The 15,755-nt window shown below is 32.7% G+C and overlaps 1 protein-coding gene across 1 annotated transcript; it reads right to left on the reverse strand.

Annotated features, from left to right (window-relative positions):
- Nucleotides 1-1,598: 1,598 nt before the first annotated feature.
- Nucleotides 1,599-15,675, reverse strand: LOC131850005 (phosphatidylinositol 5-phosphate 4-kinase type-2 alpha). Its single transcript, XM_059200147.1, has 10 exons — nucleotides 15,408-15,675; nucleotides 14,224-14,321; nucleotides 11,610-11,720; nucleotides 8,217-8,355; nucleotides 5,985-6,115; nucleotides 5,113-5,281; nucleotides 4,264-4,433; nucleotides 3,894-4,006; nucleotides 3,039-3,109; nucleotides 1,599-2,654 (listed from the first exon to the last, which is right to left on the reverse strand). Exons 1-10 carry the CDS (start codon nucleotides 15,534-15,536, stop codon nucleotides 2,532-2,534), a joined length of 1,254 nt encoding a protein of 417 aa, XP_059056130.1. The 5' UTR covers nucleotides 15,537-15,675; the 3' UTR covers nucleotides 1,599-2,531.
- Between the last annotated feature and the right edge of the window lie 80 nt (nucleotides 15,676-15,755).

A 15,755-nucleotide genomic window follows, 5' to 3' on the forward strand; every position in this document is an offset into this window, starting at 1 on the left:
AAAAAAAACGCCTAATTTGCAACTTTTATTTCAAATGTCTATCAAAAATCCAATTTTTTTTATATTCATTTGATTATAGGTCATTCCGTGCTTTTAAGCCTACAAATTAAAACGCCGTTTTTTTTTTTTTTTTTTCAGATAAGCCGATCAGCCGGAATCGTGGAGGAAGTGGGAGCTCTTTTTTTCGAGGCGGGGGTGTTCAGAGCGCTGTAACTCTAGTTTGACTGAATATTTTTAGCTGAAATTTTATATTTATACTGTCCAAATATGTGTTAATAAATGATAAAAAACTTGAAGCTCTAAATATTTACTGGTCGTAGAAAAAAAATCCTAAAATATCCCTAAAAAACAGGCCGTCACATAGGAAGACCCCCTTAATAAGTTTGAAGAGATCGCACATCATTATACGTACAAATGACAGTCCGAAATCTGAAAGGTTTTTTATATAATACTTATATATACATATACGTAAAAGATGAAAGCATTCAAATGAAGAATACATCTTATTTAAATAATACTTCGAAATTAAACATGGCATCTCGAAGACATTTTTTTGTATTGTACATATATTTGTTCTGTATTGCACACAGCACGCATATAGTGCTATAGATACAAATAAATCGTTTATCTATCTATCTCTTTCTGAACGATAGAAAGTCATCACGTGTGTGTGTCTCTCTCTCGCTCTCTCTCTTATATACTTTTTGTCAACGATTACTACAAAATAGTGGCAATAATCAAAATTGCAAACCGTCATTTGTATTTACGATCTTTTCTATTTTATTTGTAACTGGATAAGTTACAATCTGATGAATATACTGAGTTGCTATTTTAATCCGTTTTCTATCAATTTCTGTATTGCTCTAAGACTCATCGTTCTGTGGAGCATGTCTGTGACAGTAACAACAATATGGCGCCGCTTCTCTTAGTCACTTATAGGGGGTGTGAAATAAAATCTGAATTCACTAGTGACAGTCAGTCTACCTTATTTTGCATGTGGACAGATTCTCAAAATACAGTAATCTGTGAGGTACATACAGCTATAGACCTAGGTCACTCATTTATTATACTTCTGTATACTCCTCTTCTCCTAGTACTTTAGACGTTTTACCACAAGAAATTATGTTTTTCTATTATTTGTTAAAAAATAATGTTTTATATATAAATCCTCGGTTTTTTCAAAACTTAGTAATTGATGATTTATGTACCAATAAGTCGATATAAATAAAGAAAATTATGTTCATTTGTGATAAATCACTATCATTAAATTGTAATATTGTTGCCACTATTATTATTAAGATTTTTTTTACCATTCCGTTCTAGTGCCACCTAGAGGTAGAAGGTGGTCTTTTAGCCTTTTTCCCGTCTACCCAAAGGTTGTCTGGAAGAGATTTTATAAGCCTTGAGCCCCCTTTTGAACCCTATTAGTCTCTTAACGTTGAGTTCTGTAATTTATCTGTCGCAATTAAGAGTACATAAATAAACCGTTTTGCTCACTCACTAAGAATAATATTATTCACTATGATCATTGAACAAGTATCCATTATCAGTTCTATGATCATAACAGAAGACTGCTTGATTGTATATTACGTAAGTTTATTTCGCTTTATCACATGCCGACTATATACAGCTTGTATTTTAATCTTCTGCGAAATTATATTTTGTTACGCCTTTTTCGATATTGTTCTTTTTTAGAATCTGTCCGTATGCTCACAAAGAAAATCTACGACACCCTGTAAACTCCATATAAATCCTATAAGACAATCAAAGTGGAACATAATCAGTCGAGAAACTAGCGGAAACTAAAACTGTCCCAGATTTGATAAGTTCCATTGACCATACTATAACAATACATGCCAAAATCTTTTCTAAATGAGTAATGCCACCCTGCCACCAAATCCTAGGTTTCTCAAAGTGGGCCAATCCAATCGCTTGGTGTACACCAGATATTCATAAGTAACATAAATTGTGATGTGTACCTTTCCTACACAACAAAATTTATGTAATACCCCCATTACATTAATTTAGCTTAGCTGTTTTATTTGCATTTCTAACAAGCATATTATTTTTTAATAATATTAACCTTAATTGTTCTATCAATAGTCAGTTTCATAAATGGTTTGCAATGTTCTAGGAAGCTTAATAGGAGTATGTGAAGTTATAAAAGTTTGAGAAACCGTGATTTAACTTAGTAATTGTCAAGGATTAAACAAATTGTGACAATAAATTGTCATCTGCTTTTTTAAGATAATTTGTCATATTGTATTGCTTCTAGGTTCAATTAGTTTTTCCTTTGGTTTTGGACCACTCATTTTCACCAGGATGTCGTAAAGCACAAACTCCGGTGCAAGAGTGGGAAAAACTCGAAATAAAAGTATTTAAAGCCGAATGGCCAGCATCGGCTATATCGTCCTCTTGAACCCGAACCGAGTGGGACGACAACTAGTCGTTGTCATTATGATGATGATGGCATGCCTGTTACGTCAGAGATGAAGTTCCGAAGTGATAAGAGAAGCGTTGACGGTGGGAAGTTAGTTGCCCTCGATGGCCTTTGTGACGAACTCTATGAATCGCTTCCCGTACTGCTCCGGGTCGCAAGTTGATATGCCGTCCACATTGCTCCCGTATTTCACAGTCTTCGCTGCTTTTGCGGCCTGCAAAATTAATATACGTAGTCATCCTAACTAATAACATAAATACGAAAATATGTTTGTCTGTTAAATTAAAAATAGATTGCATCACGCCGGTGGACAGACGCTATATATTAATCACAAAAAAATGGCAACTGATAGAAAAAATACTTTAGTAAATATATCTTTTTTGTAAATACTATACATGGAAAACGCTGAATAAAATACTCATAAATACAAATGTATGTATCGGGCGAGGAATGAAGCTCGCGACCATCAAAAGTAAGGAATAAGTTCATATATTTACATTATTATCATTGTATGTATGATAAATATTACTTCTATTTCTTGAACAAAACTACATATATTACATATCTATAGGAAAATTACTTAACAATAAGACAGTACCTGTTTCTTAACTCCATAATGCGTCAAAACATCAATTAAGGCGACAAAATATATTTCTTTTTTGAACGCACCTAAAATTAAAATAAATTATTAAAATATTTCTTATATCCAAGGAAAAATGATTAGCTGGAGAAATGCCGTGTAAATTGAAATGTAGAATTATCAACAATAAGATACAAGTTAATCCTAGTGTTTGGGGGGAAAGGGGATTGTTAGTAAGGTGACCTGATGATATTGCCAACAATGTACCTTGTCAGACTGACCTCCATGGGGTTCCCCTGGTAACCATCATAATAAATTATTGGTCAATTTGTCACAATGAGCTAATTCACCTGACCTCAAGCTCATCTTATCATCCTCCACTGGTGCTCCACGAGCGTAAAAAAATCCTAGCGTTTAATCAATTTTAAAATTAAGGAACATGGTTTATGTTTTTAAGGTTTTCTATAACCATAATGTTCCATTCTTAAATTACGTTCTAAAGTCGAAAATATCACAGAAAATTAAACCATTGACGAATTTCCGAAACACAACAAAACGAAATTCCAATTTCAATTATTGGTTCACTAATGTATTACAAAATACGTGACGTCACATTAGGAGGGGGGAGAGGTAAAAAATAATTAAATTCGTCTGATAATAGATAAAAATGGAGATTAGTGTCCTTATGTGTCATGTCATGAAACCATAGTTTTTGATTCCAAATGAATTCATCTGATCGGCTAACTGACCTGAGTACATGTTTATTATATCTACATGTTATACCAACCTACCACACTGGCATATACCTTAGCACATCCAAGTGTAGTATTCCATCATCCACCATACAAAATAATCACTCGATAAAGCACTCACCGTCCTGGCTAGGGATGGCGTATATATCCAGTTCTGGGATGATGCCCTGATACCGCAGCGAGGACTGCCGCGCGAACCCACGAGGGCTGTCCGGTGGCGTATTGTAGCCCAATCTGTAGGAAACGATTACATTAGAAACAACCTGACCGACCAACCCAAGCATAACCCGCAAGCTAAGTAAACAAGCCAATTTGCTTCCGGTCCAAATCTTCTAAAATGAGTAAGAAATTTGTGTTATGATTATGAAGCTTAGTGAAAGTCTGCTGCTGGGTTCAGAAACAGCACTCTCGCAAACATGTAAAAAAATCAATCATTTCCTCAAAGTTCGAAGTTCAAGTTCAAATCACTCCCGATTCAGTGTGTATGTTACCTGACGCCGTGGTGGCGGTTGTCGGTGTCGGAGTCGGACTCGGAGTCCCCGTTGTCGCTGTCCCGCTCGGCGTCCCGCGCCCGCGCCGCCTCGGCCTCCGCCTCGCCCCGCCCGCACTCGTGCACCCCCAGCAGCAATGAATAATCCATCAAGTGTAACTTCGTTAGGAACTGCCATTAACAATAATATTTATTTATTTCAGATTACATCCATATTGTGTTAGTAATAGACTTATAAACTATGTTAGTAAATTATAATATATAGAGATATGCTCGCAGTTCAAATAGCTATCTCCACGTACAGAAACACTTGGTCCGCAGCAGTGCAACGATATCCAGTGCCTCTGAGCGGACAATCTGATAAATTGCAATAGTTGATAGGAGGCTGTTTGTGCTCCCCCGATTTGAAAACATCAATGAGCATGCAGCTCTTTTGCGCATTATGACTTGAAACTCGTCTATCGGCGCTGCTACAAACATCTCTGATGCGCTACAGAACCAAGTATGGTTACACTCACAATTTTTACACACTACTAAAATTCTTATGTTAATGTATTATTTCAGTAGATACGAGCTACCCGCCCAGCTACGCAAGAAACTTTTCTCTTGAATCATTCAATCTATTGCTAAAAACTGCAATAAAATGCGTTGCGTGGTTTAAAAGATCTAAGCGAAGAGACAGCGGAAGCGAGTTCATTTTATAATTAAAATACCAATGCCCGCTTTTTACCAACTAAGTCACATAAGGTTAGCTGGAAGAGATCTCTTTCAGAGATATGTTATAAATCTTACGTAATGAAAACATATATATAAATAATGTATAAAAATGTTTTGATTGGATGGTGTTTACCTCAACATCAGCCGTAAGTGTTTCGAGGAGTTTCTCTTTAGCAGCGTCACCGATGTCGATGCGGACGCCCTGTTTGATGAAGTCGTTGTCCTTAAGCGTGGGTAGTTCTTTCTCTAGTTCCTTCTCTGACGCTTCACGGTCCACCGTTGAACCTTTCAGGTCGTATTTCCTATAATAGAAATGTAGATACATAAATAGTAATTTCCTTTTTTCATGCAATCTTTACTCTCACTTACTGCATATTTCATGTCGCATCTTTTAATCCTTATATACATATGTTAAATTATTCAAAATACATATTTATCTACAAATTATGTTACTTGTATTATGTTAGAGTTATTTACATACACATTATAGCTATGCTACAGTGATAGTGTATTTGTAGCTTTTCGTGAAGGCTGTATTTCCCCGCGAGGGTGGTGGTGGCCCGATAATAAAATCAAGCCTTTCGTTGCAAAATTTCTTATTTAATTTGGCATTTAGAATTTATTAAAATTAAATTTTAATTAAAACTACGGAAAGTATGTGTTACATAAAGGGTGAACGGAGAGAGTTACCATATATAGTTTCATTACTGCTAAATTTAATACAAATATAGTGTCACCAACACACTTTATGGCGTACACACATATCTTTATGGGGTTTCATAACCAATTACCCATATTAGCCGAGCGTGAATCAACGTTATTATTAACATTAAAACAATTCCTTTCATCATCACTTTAAAGTAATAATAAAAGAAATTTTCTCACAATACAGCATGTATTTAGGACACATTGTAGTCCTTTCTATGTAAGGGCATTTGCAACATATCCAGATGCTGAGATATTATGATATGTTCTCAGTAGATAATTTATTATTATTATACATACCTATGTATGTTGAGGTGATCAGAAAAAACATTCCTAGTGGCGACGAGATAGTGCTCGATGCCGTCCACGGTCAGTCGATACATGCCTAGGTACTGCGGCAGTAGGGTCTTCCCATGCCGCTCTACTATGTACTGTAATATCAATGCATTAAGATACAAATCTGTCTTGCAATAAGATCTGTCTACACATACGCCAACAAGTTACTATGTTTTAACTGAAACCCATGTTAGTAATATTTATAAAAAAAATATCACAAATTGATGGTATCATGATAAAATAACTACCTTTAAAGATTTTATATTAGCGATTTATATGTAAAAATATATAATCAATCTAAGAAAGATATTTCTATTGAAATTTTAATATTTGATTGACAATAATTATTAAATTTAATATTAATATTGGTCTCCGTATATATATTTATTCAAAATAAATAAATAAAGTTGTACTCACTAATTTATGACGTCTCCATATTACTATTCTCTTATATTAAATTCATTATTATTATAAGTTGGTACTTTATTACGTATTTATTACGTCCTTTAATTATTGACTTTCATAGCGTTCATATTAAACTAATTTGACCATTTCATTTATATTTAATGAAGTCATTATAGGTAAAATACAATCTTAACTATAAATAAATATTATAAAACAATAAAAAATATAATATGCTCTAACATTTTATTGACGGCCTTGATGGTTTAGCTGTTTAAAAGACCGTATAATTTCCTATTTTCAGGGGTTCGATTCTCTTCAAGACACGAACTTTTATACTTTTAATATGATGTTGTTTCTGTAAGTCTGATACAGGAATGTTAGGGAGCTCCGTAACCGTAACCGTAACCGAATCCGAAATAAAAGTAACGGATAATATCGGATAGGGGCGGAGCCTAATTGAGACACGTTATGTAACCATTTTATTAGCTATTTGTATTTTGCTTTTGAAATTCCTTAAAAATTAATATCCGTAGCCGAAATTATCCGAAACTAACGGATAATCCGAAATAATTTCGTATCATGCGGATACGAAATTATCGTACCGTAACCGTATCCGGTATAAAAATCAGTCCTATATCCGAAGCCTATCCGTATCCGAAATTTTATATCCATAACATACCTGGTCTGATTGGTTTATATATAAATTTATAAAAATAAATAAGAAATGAAGTAATGAGAGTAACAAATATAAAAGCTACTATAATTATTTACTTTTGTCAACCTTGCTATTTAACAGTTTGTATTTACACAACATCAATAATATGTAAGGCTGTACAACATTTATTTAAAAGAGCAACATGCAAATTTCTTCTCGAGTCTGCTTTCTGTATGAGCAGTAGAATCAAAAACTATTATATGACTATTCAAAAGTGCTTATATTAAGTTTATTTGAGTATAGATTATTTCTATTTCTTGGAATTCTATTGTTTGTCACCAAATTCATGCCTAGTAATAGCATACTGACATTATCAGTTCAGATATAACATTATAATATTGTATCATATACCTTTTCACTTTTAAAGATTAGATAATTTTAGAGACGCTACCGAAGCGAACTACTTATTGATGCTAATACGGTTTTTTTTAATTTCCGACTATCATATAGTGAAGTAAAAAACCCGTGAATAATTCAGCTGGTACATTCGCTAAGTCATGTATGCAATTAGTACTAAATTATCAGTTATGACATGACCGCGACTGCTGATAGTACTTAGTAGTTGTTAAATATCATTTTGTAAATTGTTTTACAAAATATTTAACACTAGCTGAGCCCGCGATTTCATACTTCTATAATATTTTTATTTCTAAACTTATTTTCATTACCATAACTAACACTTAAAACGCTTAAACGCTTCGTAATATATTAGTAAAAAAACGCAATTTAGCTGTTTATGAGATTGACGGGTACAAGCGCACTGACAAACAGACAAATATTCTAACAATCTTTGCGTAGAGTTTTTATATATTGATAAGGATTATTAAATTACTAGTTAACCCACGCAACTCCGTCTGAATCATATTTACTTGATATTCATCATTATATTTCGCCCAATATATATAATATCTATTTAAATTACAGCCTTTGTATTATTGTTCTGTATTTTAAAATTAAAGTTCATTTTTAGACTATATTATCCTACATACCCTACCCTTAAATCGTTTCTCCCAAGAATCTAATCTAAACAAAGAGATCTAATTTCATTGTCATCCTTCACTGAAATATTAACTTACCGGATGATACTGTTTGAGGAAGGAGTGCATCCTCTCCACCTCTTCAGAGGTCAAGGTCTTCAATATATACAGCCGGTCATAACTCTGATAGAACTTGGCGCCGGATTTACCTGACGAGTCGTCAGGCGTGGGTTGAGATCTGCAAAAAAAATAAAACAATATGGCGGCCATCAAGATAAAATTTATTGAACGTAGGAAATAAAAACTTTAAATTTTTTATCAAGCTTAGAGGAGATCTTCAAATGAAGTCTTATATTAAGGTTTTGAAAAACTTTTTAATATATTTTATAATAGCGATAAGACCGCCTTTTTATTGTTCTTTGTTTGTGTGTAATAAAGAATTATTATTATTTTCAACCATTTTCCTATAACGCTATGAAATTTTACAAGGTAATTCTATATCCTATTAAACATACTACAATAGTCAAACTATATTCAACATCTGCTTCTTCCTTATTTGGGATCAGCGTAATATGTTGTTCTCTTCCATTCATCCCTGTTCGCAGTCATCTCGTTATTTACTCTCTTTCTTACCATATGCTTTTTCACACAGTCCATGCACAGTGAAAAGTCAAACTACATTATTAAGAAAAAAAATATTTTCAATATATTTATAAGATATACTTGTACTTGATAAAAAATTATTTAATAAACAGCATATTACTTCATAATATATTAATATAATAATTATAATTTACTACATTGCGTTTTACCTTAGTCCTTAAGGGCTCATCTGTCTTATCAACTTATATTTAATAACTTCAGAATTTAGAAGTAAATAAAAAAAAATCGAACTAGCAACAGATCGATTTTATTTTATAATATTTCTTTAATTCAAACTAGTTTCCTATACAGCACACATAGCATACATTTACAGTAATCCTCGATATCTGGTGCAGATATAAATAACCCTACAAACGAAGCTATCGCAAGTCTGTTCATTAACGAACACTGACTATTTATAGACTAATTCAGGATGATTAAACTCAAGTCATCGTTACAATTACTCGTGTCTAATACAATCATCGTTCTTAACAAATGCATTTATTAATATTTACGTTCGTTAACTAAGGTCAAGCTCCGACCACACAGAAGTGGATTTATAATTTTCGCTTCCAATTCTAGAAACTTCACTTCGAATTCTATGAAAACATATTTCTATGTGTGGGGGCTTCCCCAGCACCAATAGTAGTTGACTATTGGTGGTGATGACTAGCCTACTAGTATTGTACCATGTCAGGTTGACCTCCACGCAGTCTCCCTCTGGAAACCATCGTCTTAACGACGTTCCTGTTAAATTCGCTACCTGATCTAACTTCATCCTTATTCTATCCTCTTTCATATATGTTATATGTGTATATGTATATGTGATATATGTTATACCACAACATACAGCCTCCAACATATACCGTTAAATCATACAAAGGCACGATTAAATATTCGTCCATTGTAAAAAATGCATATGAACTTTCATCATACATTCCGCGCATCCCGCACTCCAATTTCCCTAGTGCCTCTCCATGTCTCAGTTTTAACACTTAGCCTGGTTTCACACAGGTGCAATTATTGTTGACATGAAAGATGTCACCTTTTTAAAAATAAAATATAATCCTTGTTACTTGTTTATAGTGGTCTTTTTTGATATTGACATTTAAGTATTTTTTTAAGAAATAGAAATAATCTTTATTCAAATTCAAATTCAATTCAAATCATTACAAGCACTTTTGAATAGTCATATTTAGATTCAACCACTCATTCGGAATGCAGATTCATCACAAGAAGAACGAGCAAGAAACTTGTGTGTTGCTCTTTTTAATAGATACCTAATAGGTAGAAGAATTACAGAATCAGTCGAGTATTTTTAATCAGCTGCCGAAAGATGTTATAAGTTTGATGTGTCTGTACATCTTTGTGTCTGTCTGTGGCATCATAGCTGCTCTACTGATATTTTTTTAAGCTGAAGTAATGAAGATGGTCTTTACTTGTTCTTTTAACTTTATAATTATCTGAGTATATACATTATAACAACATAAAATCCTTACTCTTCGTAATATTATTAATATTAGTTTCGATATCAATATACGAATATACATATCGCTAATGTATGCTATTTAGTAGGAATGTTTTAGGAGGTGCTAAATCAAATATCTCCTTTTCTGATGATATTTTTATGACACAAACGAATTATTTGAATGTTATAATACGATGAATAAGAACGAAATAAATGACATGTTTTACCAGTATAATATAATAAATTTTCTTTTGTTTACCTACTAGTTTCCACAGGATATGTGTACAAGTGACATACCGTTAAATTATCCAACATTGTTATTAATACAAATATAGACAAAATATTAAACAACAAATTACTAATCTACATAGAAAAAAATATAATTATAGTACGTACTTACCTGAAAAAGTTCGGTGTTTTGTGCATAAAGTGCACAACATGAGATGCGATGTGCGCAGTGTTAGGGTTAGTGTTTAATAAAAAAAAAAGTAATAAGGGACATCATTAGGTACACAGTGTGTAATAAAGGACTAGTGTGAATAGGGTTAAGGAACACAAATAGGAGATCAAGGCCGACTAATCACAAACCGAGGTGCACACTTGCCCATATATTTATACTTATTTTGATACACCATACGTCATTCAAAAAATATATCACCTAAATTTAACAACGCCAAAACAATAATAAAAAAACAAGGATTTGAAAAAAGAACCGAAAAAAATGGAATTGGAACACATTGTTTAAAAAACATAAGGATCACTTTTCACACAAAACCAGGCTTTAATAACCTATAATAGGATATAATTCACATCGTTTCTCTTTTACTATCACCAAATCACATCCTATAGAGTGATTACCTCTCAAGCGGTTAGACGAGGGAATGACGGCGAGATCCAATAATACAGCCAGTGAAATTGTGGGAATGATGAATGCCGTGTCAGTCAAAGGCACACTACATACTGTTATTCGAAAAAAAACTTAAAAAATCGTACGGCTGCGTAGAAAAACTCCGCTGACCTCAGGCGTTTTATAGTCAGTCCGCGCTTGACGAATTCACTCGCGTCATGGAATATGCTGTCTTGCTGGATTTCATTTTTCAGATCACCAACACCAGTGGGCGCTGTGGCTGACCGTCGTAGCTTACTGCAAAGCCTCTTCTGTACCCTCGAGCAGAGGTAGTTATCTGGCTTTCTAAACCTAAGGACCAGGATAGGAGGTAGGAGCAAGGATGCCAGTCCAATATTATGTGGGGATAAAAATAAATGTAAATAAATACATAATTATAGATAATGAGAAAGAAATAATGACGTATTCGTTAGCGGTCACACGTGTCGATAAATCGGTATAGCCTACGATACGTTATTGGTATTTTTAAGGTTACCTTGTAAGTGATTCTTTGTAGTCGATGTCATCTATACCGAACCTCTCTCGCAGATTCCTGAACACCAATGGGCAATATTCCTTCACCTTGAAATGAGATGGCATGTTTTCTCTGAAACAATAATTAAATTATAACTACATATAAAGAGACACAGGTTCCACGGCTCAATAGCAGCGAGGTCATTCATAAATCAAGTGACATGAATTTAATAATTTTATGACCAACCCTAGTCCTCGTCACGGCTGGTTTTATTTGTGACGCCAACATTTAAAAATCTATATCGAAACGCTTGATTTTGTCTACTAAAACAACTTTTCAAAAGTTATTTTTATTAAACCGTATTTCAATCTTTACAGAGTATAAAAGAAAGTCTCCGCCGCTATCTGTTCGCTTATATCTTTTAAAATACAGATTACAACCAGATTTTAGGGCAGTTTAGTTTTGTAGAAAGAATTATTCAAGAAGAATGTTTATATGTAGGCATGCTTGTTACGGTATATAACAAGCTGAGAAGTTCAATTTGTAATGCATCTGCGCGATCCCGTAACAGGTCGATAGTTGAGAATAAAACTGATTAAAAGCAGCAATTTAAATTCAATAAATATGGGAATTAAAAAAATTAAATATGTAAATAACTATTTTAATGAATAAAGGATATACCTTTTAATTTAGGCGTTTCGATATATATTCTTAAATGTCACGTTAAGAAATTTATATCAATACAAATCAAAATATCTTTCTTCGTGTAGTTCTATTACATACTCTTATGATATGTTAAATCTACCGTCACCGACAAGAAACTCAGCTCTTATTATTTTCTTAGCTTCTACATGTTTACAAAAATACAGATTCATTTTTAAATTAAAATTTGGGAGAATATAGTGACCATCAGCACATGCTATTGCAATTTTGTCAAAAGGAAATAGTCTAAATAGTGACCGTAACGTAACCCTAACAAGGCAGCCCCCGCAAGCATAATTTATTTATTTGTCGACCCTTTCTTTATCATGTATGTCACACACTTTGCCGGCTCTCTACCCTCTCCTTATGATGTGACATAATTCTGAATTTGTTTACTTATATTGTATTCACATATCTATCGATTCATGTTTATTAAATAAAATTGACTGAGGTGAAAGATCAATCGTGATTAAAAAATAGAATTTTAATCACATAATACACTTGTTTACCCTGTGGCAGATAAAAGTAAATACGCAGGTAATTATGAATAATGAATTTGCAAATGTAATACATATGTACAGAGATTAGATATCAAAACAGGAATCAACAAATTAGACACCGTAATGTGTAAGTAATCTTTACTATTTATAGGCACTAATATTATCAAGAGACAGCGGGATTTGTTATGATGATAATTAAACTCAGAACAATTGCACCTACTTGAGAAATTCTTTCAGTTTTTAAAAGAATATTACTTCAGTGACATATATCATTATTAATATTATAAACGCGAAAGTTTATGAGTTTGGATCTGTCTGTCTCTTTCACGCAAAAACTACGGAACGTATTTGGATGAAACTTTACAGTAATATAGCTTATACATCAGAATAACATATAGGCTATAAATTATACGCGGATGAAACCACGGGCACAGTGTGATATATATATATATATATATATCCTTGACATATATATATATATATATATATCCTTGACATATATATATATATATATCTCACACTGTGCCCGTATCAAAACCGCCCTACTTCCGACGGTAGCAGGTTCGGTTCCTTGAAGAGTAGAAACTTTTGTATTCATGAGTATGAATATTCATTTATATTTGTGTTGGATGTTACTAAGTATATAATGTTAGTAATGTAACTAAGTAAAAGAGTTTTAAAAAAATGCTTTTAATTATTTATATTGATTGTTTAAACCCATAACAGAAGTTTTGCTTAGCTAGATACAAAGGTTCTTTGTTCTTCTTTGTCCTCTGAAATGGCACCACATGAGGGGTAATATGAGTCACATGGTTGTGTAATGTTAAGGGTAATTTCTATGTATTGAGATAATCGGTGTCACTGGGGGGTAGAGGATTATTAGTAGTATACAGGACAACAAATGTAGAGAGATTTCGGGCGGCTGGCTATCACAACAATTCATATTTTTTAAATATTTATATTTCTATACAAATATTGTCATTTCGTTGCTATGGTTGTTTTATTCCATTATTGCTCTATATTTCTGATACCATACTAGTTTTGTTAAGATATATATTTTATAATATACTATTATACATTCATATTGCACCTTTAATTACTACCATTGTTGGCTGCACTGATCCAGCGTCCTACACACAGTCCCAAACAAGTAGTATGGACTGTTGACTTCATTGCCAGCAACTAGCAATGTATCAGGTTGTGTTGACCTCCATGCAGTTCCCTTTAGAAACCATTGTGATAATGACATGTGATTCCTGGTGAATTTGTCATAATGGGCTATCTGACCTGACCTCATGCTCATCTTATCATTGTCCACTGTAGACCCTCCAGCAAAAACCTTTAGCTCAGGTGGGTGCATCATTCCGTTACAGTATACAGAATAGAAATAGAATACAGAAACTATAGTAATATAAAAAGCTCATGAATCTCACTTGTTAAATAGATGATTATCCACTTTAAGCTTAGAATAAGCTCTGAAGTCGTCTGGCAATAACATAACAGGAATGGAGACATGACTTAGTTCATTTATCTGAAAATAAAAATGATTTTGATGATGATGAAACTTTATAGAGATATAACTATAGGTTATACATCAGAATAACATATCGGCTATAAATTTCATACGGATAAAACCGCAGGCAGCTAGTATTACATATAACTATAGAAACAAACATATCACATAAAAAAATAGACTACCACTAACAAAGTAATTTTGAAACTTAACATGAAAGGATGACACTACAATTATATTTAAATAGAGCTCTTAAAACTAACTCCTAGGGGAACAGAAAAATAAATATCAAGTGAAATATTTTAAATCAGCTCTGCTGTTTGTCTGTCATTTCTAAAACTACCTACCCACCCCAGCTTCACATGGCTGTACTATTGGTAAAAACTGCATAAGAATATATTGCATGGTTTAAAAAAATCTAAGCCAACAGACAGGATAAGGTAATTAATTTTATACTATGTAAAGATAAAGTAATTTACATTATAGTCTATAAATTTCAGTTTATTATTTTGTCTACATATTAATTAAATAATATATAAAAATAGAATATTTATGAGTATAGAAATAATTTATATTCTTTATTGCACTTATATATATAACAACATAGTATTAAAATATGTGAGCAAAGGTAAGCAAATAATTCATGTATGCTGAAATTATATATGCAGCATCTGAACAAAGAGAACATTAACATAGCAAATTAAACTTTGGAAATTTGTAAACAAAACCTAAAGTTCACCTCTATAGGCATGTAATATAATGAATGTGAATATGGTAACGCAAATATATACATATATATATCACGTAATAATATAATATTTTCTATATTTCTTTTTTGTAAGATTTTTTTCCAATAATCTAAACCATTTTTGAACTAATACATTGCCAAAAAAACATGTTAATTAATCATATGCCAGGATATTTTTTACTGCACATGTTACACCAATCATCATTATTAGATCAGTAAATAGTGCAAAACCACAACAATGCAGTAAGGAAGGAAAATGACCAAATAGTGTGCAAAGTACTTAATAGCGAAAATCCAAATGGCACTACTGCAACCGACTTAGTTAATGTAATTAATACCATATCTAGCGTAATTACCGTATGATTTACACCCCACATAAACACAGAGAGTAATGGTTCATTTGCACGAAATAATTTCACTTTTTGATGTTTTACACGGATGTGTTTCTTCTTCAATTTGCTCAGACCAGTGCTAGGAACGGACATTTTGGATTTGTTTACAACTTATTTTATTATACTGTTTACAACCACTCCAGGTAATTTACAATACAGAATCGTGATTAAACCATTTTCAACAATTAAAAAGTATAGCGTACTACAATTAAAGACGTTCAAATTAGAATTTTCACAGAAATTCGACACCCAACAAACAGAAGAAACGGTTTTTTGACAGTTCATTTAGGTGCAGTGTTGCCATTTTAGTGT

This window comes from Achroia grisella, unplaced genomic scaffold (assembly GCF_030625045.1).
Source record: "Achroia grisella isolate CSIRO2021 unplaced genomic scaffold, CSIRO_AGI_Agris_v1 utg676, whole genome shotgun sequence".
In the NCBI taxonomy this organism is placed as follows: Eukaryota; Metazoa; Arthropoda; class Insecta; order Lepidoptera; family Pyralidae; genus Achroia; species Achroia grisella.